Source organism: Athalia rosae, chromosome 4, assembly GCF_917208135.1.
Source record: "Athalia rosae chromosome 4, iyAthRosa1.1, whole genome shotgun sequence".
NCBI lineage: Eukaryota > Metazoa > Arthropoda > Insecta > Hymenoptera > Athaliidae > Athalia > Athalia rosae.
In genome coordinates, this window is record NC_064029.1 from 14,563,258 (window position 1) to 14,583,632 (window position 20,375).

A 20,375-nucleotide genomic window follows, 5' to 3' on the forward strand; every position below is an offset into this window, starting at 1 on the left:
GCTAGATATCTTACGATTAGAGAATGTCGAAATTACTTACCGCATCGAATATTGATGTTGTCACGAAATTCTCCTGATCCAAAATTTCATGCTTTTTCTAAATAGATCGCACAAAGAGAAGAAATTTATTTTGTCCCCTCCCATTTTTTTCGTTTTTCTTGATATCACCTTTATCCCGATCGATATTGTATCTTCGCAATATTATTTTTATTATCATATATATCGATGTTGAAGTTAATGTTGATTATCATCGTGATCATAATTATGATTATTATTATTATAATTTCGAGTCGTCTGCAATCTCGGTTATCAAATATTGTATGTTGTTAAAGATGGAGAAAAGGTTAATAATATTAATAAAACGGTGTTCTGAACACATTTTGTTAAATAAACGTCTTTGATAATTTATCCCCTCATTACAAAGGATGTGTGTAGAATTATTACGATGTATGATATTGTCGATAGTTTTGCGATTTGTTTATTCATTAATTTCGAAGAAACTTACACATACATGGTTTCTACGGTTCATCGCACAATGATTAAAAATTAAATTACATTCATTTATATATTTAATTAATTATTTTGTAAATATATATCGTATAGAAATAAATTTTACTATCTATTTCTCTCTCGAATCTTACAATTTATTTTATTGATTCTTCTTTTCAAACGCGAATTAATAAAATCGAGCAACAGGTAATTCAATCGAGGTTTTTTTTTTTTTTTTTCTTGTTTTATCTCGTTTTTCTCCTTTCACAAACGTTCAGATCAGCGAGAGTGATCCGAAATTTCGGCAACTGATCGAACACGATTAATCTTTATCAGATCACAAATATAGAGGCACAATTTTTTTTTTTTTCAATTAAAATCTAAGTTTATTATCACCATTTTATCGTTAGCAACTCTATACGTAATTATTTTATACATAAATACTCCGCCCTCCGTATCTACCGATTTTCCAGAGGGAATCAATTACGTTTTACAATTTATCTTCTCTTTTTTTTTCTTTTTGCTTTGTTTCTCAACAAATTGAAATTGAAATTTTCGACGCTGCTCGTTTTTCGTCAATCGGTCATTCATCTGCTGTATAATGAATCGGCAATAAAGTCGATAATTCATTCATGGATACACAGTTATTTCATGTATCGTTCGATGTTTGTACGTTTCTCGAAGGTTATATATTATGGAACATAAAAGCCCTGGCGATTATTTTCGGTTATCGATAAATTGGTCGGTTTTTTTTTTTTTTTATTATCGTATGAAGGAAAACGTAAAATTATTCGGATGTGACAGAGTTTGACAGGGACCGAATGAACGAGTCATTGAATTGCGGTCGTCTATCGAGGATTTTTAAATTAAATTTGAAGATTGCATCTGCCCAGATAATATTCAGTATGCGTGTATATCTAGGTGAAAAGCAGATTGACGTTTACCATTATTCGTAAAGATAACTATTTCATTTTTTTTCTTTACCTCTTTGTTGGAAAAAAAAAAAGAAAAGAGGAAATGGCGCGTTACTCGTTCCACGGTAATGCCAACAACATACCAAGCGATTGACTCGAGTCAATGAGTTTTCATTTAACTAATTTTTTTTTTTTTTTAAATTATAATGTAATTTACTTATTAACACCACAGTCGTTATCCGACCGCAGAATGTTTGGCAAGATATTCGTATATAGGAAAAGTTATCAGGGTGCGAATAATACCCTATAACCAATTGTGAGTAAAAGAGACTCTGCGAAATAAAACTATACGATACTCCCTCGCGTACGTGCGTCCAGAAGACGAGAAAAAAAAAAAATAAAATAAAATAATTCAGGAGTCGATCGGGCCATCGATTTGGGTTCCCGTTTGTGACCCCTGGACTTCCTGCACAGATTTAAATTCGAGGATTCGCTCTCAAAATTCCAAGAGATTTTTTTATCGCCCCCGCGATTCCCATCATGTATATCACAGTCAGTAGCCCTTGATGTACGCGGCGAGGTGCTTCTTCTCTTCTTCGGAGAGACCATTCTTCAATGTTCTACGCACTGTAACAAACGTTCGCCTTTCCTATAAAAATATCTCTACCGCAAAGAAAAAAAATCTACCGGACATCGTCAAAGCTCGAAGCATTCTGTTGCTGCCGCCGCCGTTATACCCGTTGCTTTCGTTGTCAGATAACACAAGATTGGATCAGATTAGATTAGAAATGTACACATCATGCCAGGTTCTCATTGTTATGTAAGCATGCCAAACCGCCCCAGCTTAAAGTAATGTCGGAGCTGTCTATCTTCTTCAAAAATTGCAAGTCACTCGTTAAGAAGATGGCCTCAGACTAGATGAGAAAAAGAAGAATAAGCAAAAAAAAAAAAAACGAAGTACAGGGAACAGAAGAAGAGAAACGAGGGGGTTGAAAAACAAAAAATAAAACTCCTCAAGATAAAAGGTTTTTCCCACCTGACTGAAGCGACTATCCACGAAATATAGTGTTGCCCGATAGCTGAAGGGGGAATTATATCTCCTTCTCTTTTTTTTTTTTTATCCTCTCTCCTCGAGAGAGGAGATGCGTAAATTTAAATTAAATATGCCGCGCGCAAATTACTACGTGCGATCCCCCTAGTCGCGAGAACAGGGTAATATGTTTAAAAAAAAATAGAGAGAAAAAAAAAAAAACAACCGCTCTACTAATTAGGTTCACGAGACAAGGTAACACCCCTCCGGTGTAATAATAACTGCAGGAAATTCGACTATACAGAGTCTCTAAAGGCCCAGTGAGGTAAAAAAATAAGTTGCATTTTTTGTCGGATTGAGTTCAGGGATTAAATATGAAAATAAAAATGAAACGATACTATTATACGCTACTCTGCCTTTATTTTAACGAGTGGGAGGCCAGGGATGCGATCTTTTTTTTTTTTCTTTTTAAATTCCTTACCCGGTTTAGAACACACGTACCCTCCCCGTTACCTTTTCAGCAGGCGTCTTTATTTTCGCGAAAGCCATTATAACGCTGGCGGGTACCGGAGGCGAGATAATTTCCTTATTATAATTAATCCGATTTATTAAGCTAATTAGAATCTGCCGCCGCAATTGTCATCCCTAATTACCATTTAATTTCCTATGCTTGTCGGGGCACAAATTTCATCCACATACCCGCCGCGGAATGATGCATAAATGAAACTAGAATTAAAAACAAGCCGAACTCCGAGGTATTTCTATCTTTGAACTCTGGAAATAATTGATGCAATCTGTAGAATTATATTTTCATGCGAGGAGATGGGGATGAAATGACCGAGTTTAGAAGCGCATGCGAAATAATAAAATTAAAAAAAATTCAAAATCAAAAAAATAGAAGGAATGAAAGGAAACCGAAACCATGCTAAAAAAGCTTTAACCTATTAACCTTACAGCAGAGTATATACGAATGGTCGTTCACGGTTGATAGCCTTCCGGCGTAGTGTTGTTCTCGCGGGTTCGGGATCGCTTCACTGTTAGGACAGAAGAGAAACGAAGCCTGTGAAAAGCTATGAAAATCCACAGAAGCCCCTCGAGAACCTTACAGACCATCACCTGCACCATACCCATACATGTCATATACACACACAAAAAATATTGTACGATAAACCGAATGCAACCGTCCCGCCAAAGTTTATGGCGATCCTTCACCCTCTTGTTTTATCCACCCCCTCGGCGTCATCGACACACCCTAGATGGGGCGGGGGGGCGGTTATACGCCGGGAATTGTTTGTTTCTTCGCGTCTCTGGCGTATCGTATTTAATACAAAACTGCGATGCTCCACGAGATATCCGAGTAAACGGAACACCTCGTTCGATCACCCGTTCAGATATATGTATGTATACCTGCGATGATCTACAAATCGCTGGCACACGACCAAACGGTATGAAGATAATAACAGCAAACCAATATCGAGTGAATAAATTTGGGAAAAAAAATCTCGGCTGTTGAAATAAGAAAAAAAAAAAACAAAAAAAAAAAAACTCGACGATTATTCATCGTCGGCAGTTTTTCAAAAATTCAACTTCACGTTATTAGAGGTATGGAAAGAAAAACAAACCATTAGTCGGTTATATACATACAAATTGAAAACGAATTGTCCAGGGGGTTTGTCGGGTGGATTAGCAAAAGCAATTCGGTGATGGGTGTACGAGGCGCGAATTCGCCGGTGAAAAGGCCGGCGAGCTTTACGAGGGTCTGCGCAGAGGACCCGGTGAAAAAAAAAGAGTAGATAAAAACCAAATAACCGCGGTGATAAAGAGATGAGAAGACAAGGCATGGCATTCCATAGAATTGGATTCGGATTCCAAATCCATTGGGCGTCGGGACACTTTGATTGATTGAGCGAGGAATGGTATTTCCAGAGGGCATATATATTTTTTCAATATATATATTTATTTATTTATTTTTTTTTTCTTTTTTGCCACCGTTTTTTTGCGCCTCAGTTATACCGTGAACGCGTGCCCAGGGTGCAGCGGGGTGCGGGGTGCGGGGTGCAGGGTGCGGGGATCACACTTACGGGACTTACGATCGGCGTGGCGTGTCCTCTTGCGTTCCCTAGGCGTTGTACGCGTAGCCGGTGATTTCGTCGCAGTCTTCACGAGTGATTCGAGCAGTTCGTCATCCCCGTCCGTAAGATTGCCGTTGGTCGATTCGTCCCTCAGAAGAGGACCCAAAACCGTGCGACCTGAAACACGAGCTTGAAAATTTTGGCCCACTTTCGACGGGAAAAAAAACGTGCGAATCGTTTATTTGTCGAATCGCCGTTCGGAAAGTGTGGGGAAAAAATTCGAGGAAAAAATTCCGCGTCCACTCTCTTTTAAAAAAAAAACCCGCAGTCCGCGCGATTTTACCCCGTTAAACTCTGCGCAAGATGTACGTAGCAGAAATCCTACCCCGGAAATGTCCCTGACGCTGCACACCGATACACTTCGCACGTTGTAAACCAACGGAAGTCCCTCTGTATTTCATATTTTGCGACCGTCGGTGGATATATCCCATTGCGAGAGTAAAATGTGAGAATGAGAGAGAGAGAGAGAAAAAAAAAGAACGCGAAAGCAAAACTCTCCTATACTGTATGGGGCAGCTAAGGGGGGTCTTATACGCTCGTGTTATACCCTCTCGTTCGTCGTTCGAGAGAACGGGCAGCTGACATTTATTTCGGCTGAAAATTTATCTGTCGCTATGTATACGGTGCGTGTGTGTACGTATCTAGGAAATAAAGGCTTCGAGACCGGAAGTAGACTGTATCGTCGAAAAGTCTCGCGAAACAGATATCCCCCCCGTTTCAAACTATCCGAATATTTGCTCTCGACAGTTTTTAGGGACGAGAAACTGCGCGACTCGTGATGATCGTCATCGCTGGGCGAGGGGGGGGGGGGGTAACCCCCTCGTAAAAAGTTTGATTCAATAAAGCCTCGTAAAATCGGTTGCGCGAAACATCGACTCCCTATACCTTTTATACTTACGACCTACATCGCGTTATCGAACGGAGGCTGCCGTGCGGACCGCCTCGGAGGCAACGGCAGCTCCTAGCGGGGAAACGGATGATCCTCGTGGATTGAATCGGCTTAAAAGTTTGACGAAAACCTCTTAGCCCCTGTTTAAATCCTATTGTGATTGAATCCTTGCCACTGTACACAGCGGTGAGGAATACGAAGTGGAATGAGAATCGAGCGGAAGATTTTTGCCCGTTCAATAATTTTCGCCTCGCGATCTAGCCCCGATTATCACCCATCGCGTAATCCGAGATATAACGACGACGAGGAAACAACAACGAGAGCGACGCTTGAGGTGCGCGAGGCGGAATTACATATCGTATAAGTTTAGCGGGTGTACAAAGTTTCGGGAAAACACACACACCTGTTCATATTAAAGTTATTTAATTCTTCGGCAACGTACCTTCCTTCCGTTGCCGCCTCCAGGGCAAAGTGCCGTGGATTGTCTCGACATTAGAGATATCGCATCCGAGGACTTGCCTCAGTTCCGCATCCTCTCTGTCTTCCTTAGTTCGAAATTTCCCGACCTGAAACAAAGCAGACGTACGCCACGCCGTGGGCGTTCAGCTAACAGTTAAAACCGCATCACCGCACTATCGTCCGGTTGCTCGGGATTAGGGTCAGGGTTACAAGGTCAACGTGAACTCGGAAACGTCAAATTTTTCACCGTCCCTTCTCCGTACAGTTACCTCTCACCTCAGTTATCATTTTTCCTCTGGTTTTATTCCTCTCCCGATGATTCGCCTTTTTCTCCAGCTGCTGTATAACTCTTTCCCTGGTCGTTCTGAACTCGAGGGCGAACTCCGATATTATTCTGCAGAATTCATTCGGTTTCGTGTCCTGGAGACGATGCAACGGTATACCGAGCCACAGTATAAACTTATGGAAACGATTTATTATACGTCTGTGGACGATCCCTAGAACGATTATACGCTCCGCGCAGTCGGACAGAAAATCGGACATCCTGAAATATAAGGAATAAGACGTTTCGTGTTACACACACCGAAATCGCTTTCGGAATTTTTCCGCTCTGGCGTCGTTCGAGCGATAAGATCGACTAAATACTCGCTCGGTGGGTGAGGGAAGAAACGAGAGAGGAAAGAGAAAAAAAAAAAATAAATAGAAGTAAGTGAGAGGGAAGAAAATGCGAAAACTATGAGGGATGTTCGAGGGTGGGGTCCGAGAAAATCGTGGTCGGAGTAATTAATGGAGGACCGCTTGGGCGAGGGCCAAGTTTGATAGAAAAAAAGGCTTTCAGATTTATTGGTAGATCTTTCGGCGGGATGTTCCGTATCTTTTGTAATTTGCAGCTCGAGTCGCGCAAACTAATAGGAGAACGTGAGGCGAAAGATCACGTGCGTTCCACCCTGCAACGAGGACGCGATACCGAATCCTTGATATTCCCTAGATTTTGTTGAAAGGGAGATACGAGACGCGAGAGGTACGTCGTCACGTGCGTTTATGCACGTACCGAAATTAACTAATTAACTCTCGAATCGAATGGTTGTACATATACGAGCGGGGGGTTACTCACTTCACTTTCATCATCGTAGAGCCGTCGTGTTTGGCGATGAGTTTCAAGTGGTCCCACGATGCTTTGCACTCGTTCTCCAATTTTCCTATATTCCCCGACAGCTCGTCGAAGTCTATCTTTGATGCTCGGGTCACGGCACCGATCTGAGCGAAAGTAAACCGAGAAAAAGGAAATATGTGAAGAGAAAAAAAAAAGAAAATGAAAAATGAAAAAGCTCAATACGTAGACGTCAGCCGTTCGAAGTTGGCAGCGCGAACTACGTCTAATATTGGAAGGCACACCTGTCTTTTATCCGCACTATTCGGAAATAACTATTCGCGAATTTCATAACTCACCTCTGAGTACAGGTCGGTTGAGTCGGGGAACTTTTCCATCACCATGTGACATAGATGATGCAGCAGAGAGTGCTTGTGTACGGTATCTTTGACTTCGGGCACTTTTGCCAGATACTCGAGTTGAAATCCTTTCACCTGAAACGAAAAAGACGAAAGCGCAAGTTCAAGACTCGGTGTATGGGGAAAATTTTAGATCAGAGTAGTTCGAACGAGTAGCAGGGCTGTCTAGAGATTATTCAGCAGGCTTGAATTTTTTTTTTATCGACGTACCTCATTTCCGTTCAGGAATATCCCGATCGAAAGCAGCGTGCTCAGAATCCCGCGGAACGTTTTGTTAACTTTGAGGGTCTCCATTCCTTGTTTGAGGTCCATCAGGGGATCCGCTATTTCCTAAAACCGAGATGTGCACGTTTCTTTTTCTTTGTCGGTCGAAAATTCGATTCAGTTATATCTAAGCGTCGCTCGATCAACGATCATTGAAAATATCCGTACGTTTTCTCCACGTGGTAGTGGGAAAAGAGTAACGTATGCATGCGAAAATTGCGTTTCGCACTTCCGCTTACCTTCTCGGAGTTTTCGAAATCAAGTTTGAAAGCCCAGAGTTTCAATCGTGCGGGAAGTTCCGATATGGACGCCAGTGTCAGGAGAAATTGTTCGGCGGATCCCAACGGAAGATCTGGACTAGCGGCTTGAGCTTCTTGTATTCTAGATCTTTCTTCCTCGGTGGGCAACATGGTCAGTAGTTTCTAAGAGTTTGAAAATAACCGAATGAAGACCGCCCGATTTTTTTTACGTGAAAAAGCAAAAGTGTCGAAATTTCATTCGACTCACCTCGATCCCTTCTCTGTTCATAATCGTAGCGTCCATTTTGAGAATTGCCGTTTTTATGGATCTTGGGGGTGGTAGTTTCGTCATCCCGATATTTATTGCGTTTGACCGCTTGTGATCCAGCACGATGATTTCCTTGTTTTTATTCATCTCTTGCTGTTTCTATTCGATGAAATGATAATGAAAAAAAAAAACGAGAAGAGCGAAGACGGAGACAAAAAAAAAAAAATAAACAATTACTGTTTCTCGCTTTCGACAGAGAGAGTATTTCGTCAAACGAAGCAAAGCACCTACAGACGCGTCAATGTTCAGTTGAATTCTGAGACGCTCACGGAACACAATCGATGGGTTTTGTTTTCTCACTTACATTGTCGACATTCGTTCCGTCTGTTTTATATCACAACGATTGAATGACGAGACTTAATTACAAATCCACCAAAACCCCGGGGGAGGGGGGGGGGGGGGGGGGGGGAGAAATATGGATAGAAAGAAGAAGCGTGGTACACGACTACGAGCCGGTAGGAAATTAACTACTAGAAATTCGAGTGAAGTTTCTGCTCTATCCCACGTGCAAAATAAAGACACGAAAACCACGAAATTACGTTCCAGTTGAGTTCAAGCTCGCCGCGTTTCTCCTTAAACAAAATTAGCTCGTTAATGTTCACCAAGCTGCTATGATGAGCCAACCGTGCGAGTGAGTAGCCTGCAACTAATCAGTCAGCCAACTAACCACAATAAGCCGGCAAACAGCCCGTAAGAAATTCCGGTAGCGAATCGAGGCGGTTCGTATACGGTTGATTTTATTAGAAGCCGGCTGATTTTCAATATACCCTCGTAGCAAAACGTGTGAATGGATCGGTAACGATACGATGCGATTATAACGACGTGTTCTATTTTATTTCACTTTTTCAACCCTCCGCCAACACCATATAGATCTGGAATCGCGTTACTCAAAAATCAATCGTCGGGTCAATCGCAGCTCTGGCTTCAATAAAATCAATCAATGATCACGAACGCTGTTACGTGTTAAAAAGCTTTAGGTTCGAAAGTTAAATTAAGGAATTAGGACTCACCTCCTGTCAAATTCCAGCATGCCAATTTGTATCGTGCGCGCACCAACAAGATTGCAAAGAATACAAGAAAAAAAAATTAGTCTTCTTTTTTAATAAAAATTCTCTCTTCTTTATTCTACTCTCTTCTCCGGTTCGATTATTTTATTCTTTTCATTTCCTCTCGAATGGAAACCATTACCATTCCTCATAATCTTTACGATACCCAATAACGTAAATCACATCCAATCATTATCCGCGTAATATATTTTATGTAATCATGTCACACAAGCATCCACCACCATAAATCGCACGATCGTTACCGAATTCTCGACAATACCAATAGCAGTCATACCTTTTCCAACTGGTTAATTTCTAGCCAGATTGAGTGCACCCCTAGAACGTGTCGGAGCGTAAAACGTAAATGGGTCCGCGACCCAGCTATTTAATTCAATTAATAGCTAAACACGTTAAGGCAAACTCGTATTTGCCTTTCGTCGACGAGTCAAAGTCCAACATCGTGGCGTTGTATACCTTCAAGTTGCACACCATTTCCGTAAAAGCCCATAACAAGCCGCGACCTATGCGCATAGCGTAACGTGGGAGAGAACGTGGAACGGGGGTGGAGAGCGGCTGGTCAAAATGTTTTGGAAATTGCGGGGTCGGAGCGATTTGCAAAGCAAATAGAAATACATTATACAGTCGGGAGTTTGTTGCAGTGGGATTCGGGGCGTAATCTAGGGCAGGATTAAAGCATTTCGGGCTGTCCGCATAGGGCTTTAAAGTAATATCTACGGTCCTACTGCTGAGTAGGGCGTTTCGGGCTGTTCATTCGATTATTCACCGGGGGGTGCATCTTGACCCTGAGTAGATCTGCCTCGCTATGAATATCGCCCTCGTTTCGACGTGTCGCTATCTAAAGATTTCGTCGAAGGTCATATCGCTTTAAAACCCGAATATAAGATCACGGAATATTTCGCATCACAGCCGTAGAGTATGAGAATTAATGAAAATTTTCAAAGAGAATATTCCGAATTTAACAAGCGTCGAGTTACATCCCATTATCACCCGTTTTATCGCCGAAGCGAACCGAAAATTATTTTCCCACGTAATCGCTACCGCGTATCGCCCTCGAAATGGGAGCTGATATTTCTTCCGCACATCGGAGTTACCGGTTAATACCTACCCTGAAATTTTCTTAATTAAAATACGAAAACTTATCGCTCACCTTTGTGATGAGGTCCTTGGCGCGGCTCTCGAACAGGTGTTCCAATTTTTGCGTGTCAACCATAACCGGGGAAAGTTCGTCCCATATCATTTTATTCTTGTCGAGCCTCGACAGTATTATGGGATCATCCCTAACTTCTTTCCAGAATAATTTCACCGTCTTTTTACTCTTCTTATTCGAAAGCACGGGACTTTTCGGGGAACTCGCTACGTCGGAGTTTGGTGGCGACCTCGGGGATTTAAAATTTGCACCAAACAAAGGCGACGCGGCGTTCGGCAGCGGAGGTGGAGGAAGTCTCGCTCCCGGGGGTGGAGGCGGCGGAGCCCGACCCGCCATCGATGAAGGAGCCATCGGCGGGGGTGGCGGAGGAATTCCGTTGGCGATGCTAACCGGACTGAGAACGTCGACTTCGTCTTCGGAATTGAGATCAGTGAAGTCCAGATCACAGAGTGCCAGAGGCCGTGTCATTTTGCTCGCTAACTCTTCCCAGTGGAGTTCGTTTTCGGATTTTTTCACCTCCGTCAACTTCGGAATATTATCGGCGGTCGGCGATTTCAGAACGTCCGCCTTCGATTTCGATTTAGCCAAGCCCTCCTTCGCCTTGGATATCAATCCGCTCATGTCACCTATCCTGGAAAAATGAAAAAAAACAAAAATCGCACCAAGAATTGAAGAACAGAACGTCGAACCGGAAATGAAATTGACTCATATCGGTGACATTGAACCTCCGAGAATTTACCTGGAGACCTTGTCCTCCACCGGACTGCTTGGGATGAGATTTTGCGCGGCCAACTTTTGAGTCAGATCCTTGACCGTTCCTTCCCTTTTCAGTTGAAGTACCACTCTGCGATCCTGGTCATCTTCGTCGGTGTGATTACCCTCGTCACACTCGACACCCTCGTCCCGATTTTTACCGTACCAGGGTTTTTTTTCTTCCGAATCAAGTTTGTTCGCGGCGTTCATTAGCGGGGTCAAATCTTTGCGGCTGTTGCCGCGCGATAATTTATTAGAAGTCGTATCGGCGTTGCCGTCGTAAGCCGGCGATCCGTTGGTGTATCTCTGACCATTGGTCGGAAACGAACCTTCGAATAAGGCGAAAAAAAAATAATTAAAATCCAACGGAAAGGGAACGTTGCGCGAAAAACTATTTTTTTTTTCCCTCGCGAAGACTTACTCTCCTGGTCATCCGAGTGTCCGATGGACGCCCTCATATTGGCGGTAGCCTCCTGCTGCTCTCTGATAAAACTACGCTGTCTTTCGGCGCGTTCGCGACGACGTCGGAGTGCCGGAGTAACGCCAACGTCAACTGTAAGATCGAGCGGTGGGTTTTTTTTTTTTAATTTATTGGAACGTAGCGTTCGGGGAGAGGAGGAGGGTTGTCCGCGGTCCGACGATGATTATCGTCCGTTTCCGAAACAGTTCAGACCTTCCCACCGACGTGAAAATTAAGTTCGACGATATTCCCGGGTGGCGAGGTATAAACACCGGTGAAGATAACCGGTAACTTGCGTCGAGTCTGGTTGGGAGAGCGATACCGTGGCAAAGTTGTGCGTCGAGACACCGTCGATAGCCGCAACATCTCGGCAGGCGGTGGGCGGTGGGCGGCCAAGTTCAAATTCATCGACTGGATAGTTGGCAACGTTTAATTTACGCCGTGTCATTATCGCATACCGGAGTTTCGTAGGAGAAATGTTGGCGGGGCGCGATTAGCAACAAATTGGATTAACCGAGGAGACGAATATCGCCCCGGTCCTCCCGATATATCGGGATGTTTTCCGAATCCCAAGCGGCACCAGGCGTTTGCGAGCTTCGCGAAATTTGATACGCGCTGTCGCGAGGAGAGAACCTCCGTTTGCATAACGATTGGTACAACGAGCAATTAACAATTTGCAATTAATTTTCGCATTCCCGCTGTCTATGGGGAAGGGGGGGGGGGGGGGGGGGGCGGAAGTGGGGGGCGTCAACGGGGGTGGAGAAAGGGGGTGTTGAAATATTTAATTAACGCTGAGCACACTCGGTGTACAGAAGTGAACATGGTGAATATATATAGACCGGTGCGCCGGTTAAGTGTGTGGGTGCGTGTACACAGCTATACGTAACTTGAAATTAAATTAGCGTTGGAGAAATATCGTAACGGGGGAGGGGGGGGGGGATGAAACTCGTAGAAATAGGTGGGGGACTCAACAAAGTGGGGGGGCCTTACCCTTGTTCTCCTTGTAGCTACCGTTCAACTGAACATCCCCGAGACCTTGGGAACTCTGCGAGCTACTCGACTCGTCCCCGTCGTCGGGTAAAGTTGAATTTAGGGTGGTGTTCAAAGAGCTAAGACCTAAAGTGTGATTAAGCCGAGGACTCAGTCGGGCGTTCAAGGACATCGATAGGGGGGACGTGCCGGTCGAGTGCCTTCGAGATTTTCGACGCTCGTGCGAATCCACCAGTGATTTTCGATTCCTCAGTGTCTTTCTGCAACGAAATCCGCCCCGCCCCGCCCCGCAAGAAATCAAATAAAATGAAAACGGAAAGAAAGAAAGAAAGAAAGAAAAATAAATTCAACCGAACCCTCAGCGATACCGAGGAAACAAACTCGGACGGGCGTATAAATTTCATACCGTCCGCTACTGACCTGATGTTGTCGTCGAGCTGACGTATGGGAGTGCCCCTGTCATCCCCGTCCTCGTGATGAAGCACGGCTTCGTAGATTTGGAATTGCCTGAGGAGATCGAGGTCGGTTCCTTGCTTGGACATGTACCTTTGAATTATACCCTCGACCCCCTGTTCCTCGAGACAGTCGACTTGATCGTAGTAGGTATCTTGATCGGGTATCCCGTTGAGGCATTTGTTAACTAGGGTCGTTGCGTATATCAGGAGTTCGGTGTCGGCCGCGTCGTAATCCTTCAGTAACTTCATGATATTCGTCCAGGGTATCATACCCCTCGAGGTGTCCACGGACCTCACAGCTCTCACGAGTAGCAAACTGTTCGTCTCCACGTACTCGACGAAAACCAGAAGAAGTTTCAGGGCCGTTTTCACCACCAGACGAAAACGACTAGCTATCAACGTGTAGAGCCATTGGACCGTCTGCCCGTGTTCCATCACACCGTTCATACCGTCCACGTAGAGCATCACCTGACCGAGGGCTACGTCGTCCGCAAAAACGCAAAGATATAATTCGACGAATCGAATCAAGCAGATCGTATAAAATACGTCAATCTCTACGTGAGGAAAGAAACTCATTCCGTGGACCGAATTAATAAGGGACCCGGAATAAACGATCGTGTAAATTTTCCAAGTTTCGAAATATCGACAAATATTATGTTACGTTTACAACTTTATTCAACGGCGGAGTCGGAATTGTGTAATAAAAATTTATCGCCTCAACTTCGCGTATTTTAATGTACGGCGTTGCTGCCGTTGGAACACTTCGGAATCGATGTACAATATACACCGCGGCAATGTCGCGTTCGCCCTGTCATTTCGCTGATATTTGCGAAGCCAATTAACGGCGTGCCCAGATGTGACGCTTGTTCGCCTGGTTCGCGAAGGGTTTGCGTTACGGCACAGAGAACGGCTGATAACGGACGTTGAATTAGACGCGGATAATGAGGCTTCGCAATTGTTACCGTGGAGGTATCTTTGTTCGATTGTGAGAGTGGTAAGGTCGCCGGATTCAGGTACCCGCTACGTGCCACTCCTGACCGAGTTCTAGACGATCTTCAATTACGAACGAAAAAAACCTTAAGGAGAACGCGAACTGTATGAGAATCTGGTCACGAACCGCATGAGAAAATATATCTATGAGAGAAACGGTTAAAGATATCCCCGGTATATCCTCTTCACGTCACGCGATACCTACGCCCAGTTGGCACGCATCGAAATTAAGTTTACTCGAGACGAGGCTGCACGTTGGTATAAGGCTGTCCGGCTAACAATTGAAAGTATTTTATTTTTCCTTTCGAATTTTATACCTAAAACGAATCGAGACGGAAACTTTCGTTCGACGAAGGAGGCTGCTAGCAACGCGTACCTTGAGACGTACACATATACCTGTTCGTGGAACGATTTACCCGCGATTAAGTATTTTTAACGGAGCTCACTCGAGTAACTAGCGAAACGGATGGATTTTCGCTATTCTCGCCCAAGGATTTCCACTTGGGTATTATACGTTCGTACGCAAAAGGCTGCGGGCAGCAAACCATTCGAGATAATTTAACCCGCCCGATTCCGGTCGTTCGCGGTTTTTCCCCCTCCGCCGTTCGATCGAGTGTAAAACGATTTTCGGGTTTCCGCAAACCTCCACTTCGACTCGTACACACAGCCCAGCGATCCCTTCGGCTCTTCTTTTACGCGCCGTCGTTCCACCCTATCAGTTTCTCTCACCTCGACTCACCGCACGGTTGCACGCAAAGGCCACCCAACTCCGTACTACGTATATATATATATATATATGTTTCGATACCTTTCTAACGGATGGATAATCTCGATCCACGCTGGTACCACGCGACGCGGACGAAATTCCGCTATCATTTATCGTCGTATCGTCGATGTGATTCCGATTCGATATACGACTGAATTTAATTAACGTTAGAACTAGGTAACTATGGAGGATTTCTACTCACCGCGAAGTATGTAATTCTGATAATTTTGGTCGGCCTCGTTCCCGACTTTGATGAGACAAGCCAGCCCGTCATTTTGCACGAACTCGTGCACGAGATCTTTGTCTTCCTGCGACAATAACCGTTGACGTGTTACCGTGATTCGTACGATCGTTTCGTTGACCGCGGTTAATGAGATTTTTTGAAAACTTACTTGAAATATCTGCTTCAGAGAGAACAAGGCCCGCCTCAATTCTCTACCCTCGCTGTTGAGCAATTTTTCTGCAACAAAAATTTTCAAATACATACTATAATAACGGCGAATACCGTCCGAGACGAGAGTCGAGCGAAGTTCTAACGATTATCAGTGCGTTATCTGATGAGAAATTATCAAATTCCTTATCACCGTAGACAACGGTTATTATATCGCGAATGTGAATTTGCATAATTGAGTTAACGGTACGAGCGAAGTTTAAAAAAGTGTTCGCGAATAAAAAAACATGCGACCGCGGTCATTCGAATTCCGGGGTAATTTCAGGTGGACCTCGTGTAATTTGATTATCTTCGAAGTCTCTCTCTCTCGGTGGACCAGTCCTCTCCTCCGTAGCTTTCGTCTAATTACCGTTGTTCCGCGAAAAAACGGTGAACCGACGCCACGCGCAAAACTTGTTACAGAGAGAGACCTCTTGTCGGCGGTTATTTTTATTTCAATACGAATTACTTTTTTCGTTTCTCTTTCGTATACCTTGTTTATTAGCGCGGAGTTACGACGACTCCAATTAGCGTAAAGTCCAATTAAGCTCGTTTAATTCGCGCGCGAGAACTTTTCTAGCTGTGAGCCGCGCGCGGTGCGTGCCCTCCTCCTAGGTGCGCCGTTCGAAAACAATTTTTACGGCCGAATACTTTCGAATGGATTTCCAATTAATTGAATCCCGTACAAAACAACGTTGAACGGATCGAATACCCGGTCTCTCTCCTCTCTATATATTCTCCGACGCGTTGAAATATGTTTAACGATGAAGAAAAATATTTGTGAAAACAAAAAAAAAAACAAAAAAAGCAGCCCGCAATCGAATACAACCGATCTTCGATCCTGTAATGAATTATCGCACGATAGAACGTAATCCTGTTTTAGTAGAATTTTTTTCGTTCCGTTACTTGCGGGATCCGTTCAAAGTACCCGGGTTGCCCCGTTTATCTTGTACGGATCGTTCGCGCGCACACGCGCGCACACGCGCGCACACCACGCCACACTTCACCGGCCCGCTGAAAAGCCACGCGATGCCGAGGCGATACGATGCAAAATTAGAAAGTGGTTAGCATAATTTTACGATCTCCTACGAGAGAAAAGCTGCCATCTTACGGCGGTATTAAGTAATATTGACCGGTAATGATCGTCTTCTTCTCGATGGCCTTCCCGTTTCTTTGCCGTTGGTACAGTCCGGTGAACAAGTATTGGCGACGCCGAAACTATAGCCGAAGAGCGAGTTTCGTTCGGAACCGAAAGAGTTGAACCTGCAAAAGTCGTTCACCCGAAAACAACCGGTCCCCATGGGGTCGTTTCTGCTCTCCGAGTCTCCGCGTCTCGTTACCGAATATAATTTCCAAGGATATTCTCGTACGTCGTCGAATATTATCTCCGATCCCATTCTACCTGCATTTGAACGATACGAGAGAATTTTTGCTAGCCCGCCCGCGCACCGCCGCCGGTTTCTCTCACTACAATAGGCAACGGAGATTATTTTACAAGTTTGTTCCACCCCATAGACCGCGACGTCGAAACGGAATTTGATTATTTTTCCCTTCCAAGTTTCGCTGGAAAAAAGAGCGGAGGTAAAAAAAGAACAAAAAAAAACGAAAAAAAAAAACAAAAAAACGGATGGAAATAAAAAATTCTGCCAAGCGCATAATCGCCGAGTATCACGCAATCTCCGAATGCATAATGCATCTTGGTGCATCGGGTTACAGGTAGAGGTAATTAGGGTCTGCCTGCAGGGCCCGTTTCTAAGAATAGCGGAGCCCGCGCTCAGGACCGGTTACCTACCTGCCTCCCCAGTCACCTCCCACGCCTGGGACCTCTCACGAGTTCATCACGCGCCCGGATTTCTCAAGGTACACGGAAATAACGAGTTTCGTTTCATTGGCCGACGCGCGATCTCCCGTCCAAAAAAATATGGACGGTTAATGTAAACGAGGGAGGAAAAATTGAAGAAGGAATCGAAAGCGACGAGCGGCCTCGTCGGGCGGCTCTTGTGTTCCGACGTACATACGTTCCTCGTTCGCGGACATATCGAAGTTCGCGTTGAATTTCGCGGACATAAAGAGACGTTTCAACCGCGCACTCTGATTTAGAGTATAAAATAAACGACGCGTTATTTCCTCGTCGGACGCGTTGCGCGGAGTAAACCTGACCACCGGAGTCCCGTTACGCGAGAATTTCGTTGGTGGGATGAAAAGAAGAGAGAGAAAGAAGAAAAAAAAAAAGGGCGGAGGGAACCTCGCAAACCCTTTACCGTAATACGAAACACGACGTTTATACGTACGAGGAGAGATTCGGGATCGAGATAAAAGAATTCTCCTTGATCGAAAGACAATTTAAGGTCTCGCGATACACCACCGGTGCATATGGGACAATTAAGAGTCGTATCGTCGGCGTCACGTCCCCGAAGAACGAATAAAAAAGAAATCCGGAAGTGAAAAATTGAGATTCGCCAAGATCATGCAAAACGCGGCGCAACGGCAGCTTCGATCGTACGCGTGATTTTTTTTTTTTTTTATTTTCTTTAATTATTTTTATATATTCCCTTTACAACTCTGTCCTTGATCTACCGACTCTTTTTTTTTTACTCTCCGCTCTTTCTCCGGCTCTCTTCTTTCACCGAAGTCTTCGGGTGGTACGCACCAGTCGAAGCCGGGTCAACGAACGAAGCCTTTGAGGCAGGTGGATCGTGTTCGGAGCCGACAAAACTCTTTCGTCTCCGTGAACCGGTGTCCCCTATACATATAACAACAACACGGGTACGCACTCACGCATCGGTTTTACGATTCGTACGAAGCGTGCGACGATCCCTCGTATAATAATTTTTGATCGCGGATACGATTCGAACGGACGAAATTCGATCGGTTCGCATCGGATGTGAAAAAAATCGCGAACAGCCGTTCGTCTCCGCAGATTTTTAGCGGTCGATCCGAAAGCCGATTTGATTTTCCTACGGTATATCTGACAAATCGTTTGAAAAAGGGGCGGAATTAAATCCCTACGCCCTACTACGCCAGTTTATCGTGGCACCCGAACGTCGAACGGATATTTTTTCACCGTCCGAAGCGAACGACTCAAAAATCGAATCGATCATCTTCGTCGGCGGTATCGCGGGATTATCGGTAGCATGAATCAACCGTACAGGTTCCATAATTTTTCGATATCACCGCGAGCGACGGTCCGTGCAAGCTAGGGATGAAAAATACTCCGGGGTGATCGTAGATCGGAAAATTTGAAGGTTGAAAGAAGAAAAAAAAAAAAACAGATGAAAAATCGAACTCACCTATTATCGTATGGACCCGTACGGAAAGTTGAGTCCTCAGGACGATCGAATTTTTTCGGCTGAAACAAAATTAGATAATACATCAGACGGAGGTATGCAGAAATAAAATTGGCGAGTGAAGTTCTGATTGAATTCTCGTGGATGAGATTTTTTTTTTTTTTTGTTTTCTCTTTTCTTTTCTCGTTTCATTCGGTTTCATATGGTCGCATGGCACCTAGCTCGGCCGTATAATTGTTGCATATCAATTTATGCCGCACGAACGCGTGGCGGAGTTGATTAAACTGGGTTAGAACGCTAGAGTGGTTCAAGTTCAAGTCCGCTGCGAACCTTCTCACGGAGTCGTCGGTGAGAAAGTCACGGGTAACAGACAAAGAATTCTTAAAAAAAAAAAAAAGAAGGAAATAAAAAAACAACAAAGAGGAAGATAAGAATAAGAAGAAAAAAAAAACATTTAAATTTAAAAGAAGTGAAATAAAACAAGAGTGAAGAAGTAGGTAGACTTTATGGTGTACACGCGGGAACAAAGATGAACCACGTGTGATAACGTGTTCGTTTCCTGTCTGAAACGAAGGGGGATGTTCGTAATTTAGCCACCGGCATTTCTATTCATTCTCCTTGTTATAATAAGTATCGTAACGATGCGTTAGCCCTTTCGAAATGTGTACTGAAATATACTCGCGTTCGCAGCGTACTTTGAAGTTGGCATTTCGACGTTATGGTGCTATTTTTAGCCGCGTGTTTTGAGATGATAAAAAAACGACGTAACGCCGGCCATTACCACTTTTATTATTTTAAACGCGCGGTTCGTAATTTTGCGAATCAAAGGGTCGACATCTAGCGCCTATTCAATTGATCAGTCAATAAGCAAAAGAGACGAACGAGCGACTCGACGTTTCCATATCCGCGTATGTCTCCCGAAAGAATTTTGTTTTTTTTTTCTCCTCCTATCGCTCCGAGTAAATCGCGCAAGCTCAGAAATCAATTTCACTCGCAATACCACACTAATTGTTAATTAGCAAATGAGCAATAAGGTCCCTCGAGCAATGGGAAAAAAAGCGCTACTAGCCACGGTAATTAAACAGTCTAAACGGACACGCTTGGTTTTACTGCACCTGCGGGGTGGTTTTAGCCAAGGTCAGCCCCCGGAGCCCGCATCTACGCTACGCTATTTCTCGAGGTGTTTTCTTTTCCTTTTTTTTTACTACACCTATTTTTTTTTTCCCCTCTCTTTATTCGCCATTGTTTGTACCGAGCGAGTAATCTTCGTGGGATGTGAATTAACGACGGTCGTCATACGCGTCGCCGTAACGATCCGTTGCTTACCACCCCTGCAGTAAAATGCAGGGGGAAAAGTTAACGTAACGAAGACGACCACGTGTCAGCGAACCGTATTTAGCCAAGGTCAATGCTTCGATTAACATCGGCAAGGCCATTCCGTCAATTGCTCGGCCGATCTCGCTCGAGAGGAGATAAATAATCCCCCTTGGATCGGTTATTCGTTGTACAATATCGTATCATCTTTGCGCGAATCGAGCGAGAAGATTTTTGATTTTTCGAAGAACGTTGTCATCGAAAATTAGAGTATGTGAAATTTTTCAAATTATCTTTCATCGAGATCTTATTAATAACGTTGTTAAAAATTTTTTAAAAATAAATTACACGGATATCTAAACGCATCCTATCCTTGTCGACGGAAATAAATTCGGCCGCAACGGCGGTGCCAAGATCCAAGATTTCGTCGAAGCGACTCTGTACCGAAAGTTTTGATCAAAAT

At 44.1% G+C, this 20,375-nt stretch overlaps 1 protein-coding gene across 18 annotated transcripts in view; it reads right to left on the reverse strand.

Moving 5' to 3' along the window:
• Positions 1–453: 453 nt before the first annotated feature.
• Positions 454–20,375, reverse strand: part of LOC105694068 (FH1/FH2 domain-containing protein 3) — a 63,681-nt gene continuing 43,759 nt past the window's right edge. For 3 of the 18 annotated variants that reach the window (XM_048654329.1, XM_048654327.1, XM_048654330.1), the window contains 17 exons: positions 18,602–18,660; positions 15,274–15,341; positions 15,084–15,189; positions 13,091–13,604; positions 12,671–12,930; positions 11,642–11,773; positions 11,207–11,549; positions 10,467–11,098; positions 8,194–8,354; positions 7,926–8,108; positions 7,633–7,752; positions 7,363–7,497; positions 7,028–7,170; positions 6,190–6,457; positions 5,897–6,020; positions 4,515–4,694; positions 454–2,030 (listed from right to left, as the gene is read on the reverse strand). In XM_048654329.1, coding sequence (XP_048510286.1) covers positions 1,957–2,030; positions 4,515–4,694; positions 5,897–6,020; positions 6,190–6,457; positions 7,028–7,170; positions 7,363–7,497; positions 7,633–7,752; positions 7,926–8,108; positions 8,194–8,354; positions 10,467–11,098; positions 11,207–11,549; positions 11,642–11,773; positions 12,671–12,930; positions 13,091–13,604; positions 15,084–15,189; positions 15,274–15,341; positions 18,602–18,660 — 3,502 coding nt within the window. In that variant the 3' untranslated portion in view covers positions 454–1,956. Of the gene's footprint in view, positions 2,031–3,382; positions 3,468–4,514; positions 4,695–5,896; positions 6,021–6,189; positions 6,458–7,027; positions 7,171–7,362; positions 7,498–7,632; positions 7,753–7,925; positions 8,109–8,193; positions 8,902–10,466; positions 11,099–11,206; positions 11,550–11,639; positions 11,774–12,670; positions 12,931–13,090; positions 13,605–15,083; positions 15,190–15,273; positions 15,342–18,601; positions 18,661–20,375 lie in introns of those variants that run through there. The other 15 variants (XM_048654323.1, XM_012414412.3, XM_048654316.1 and 12 more) reach the window with 12 other exon arrangements.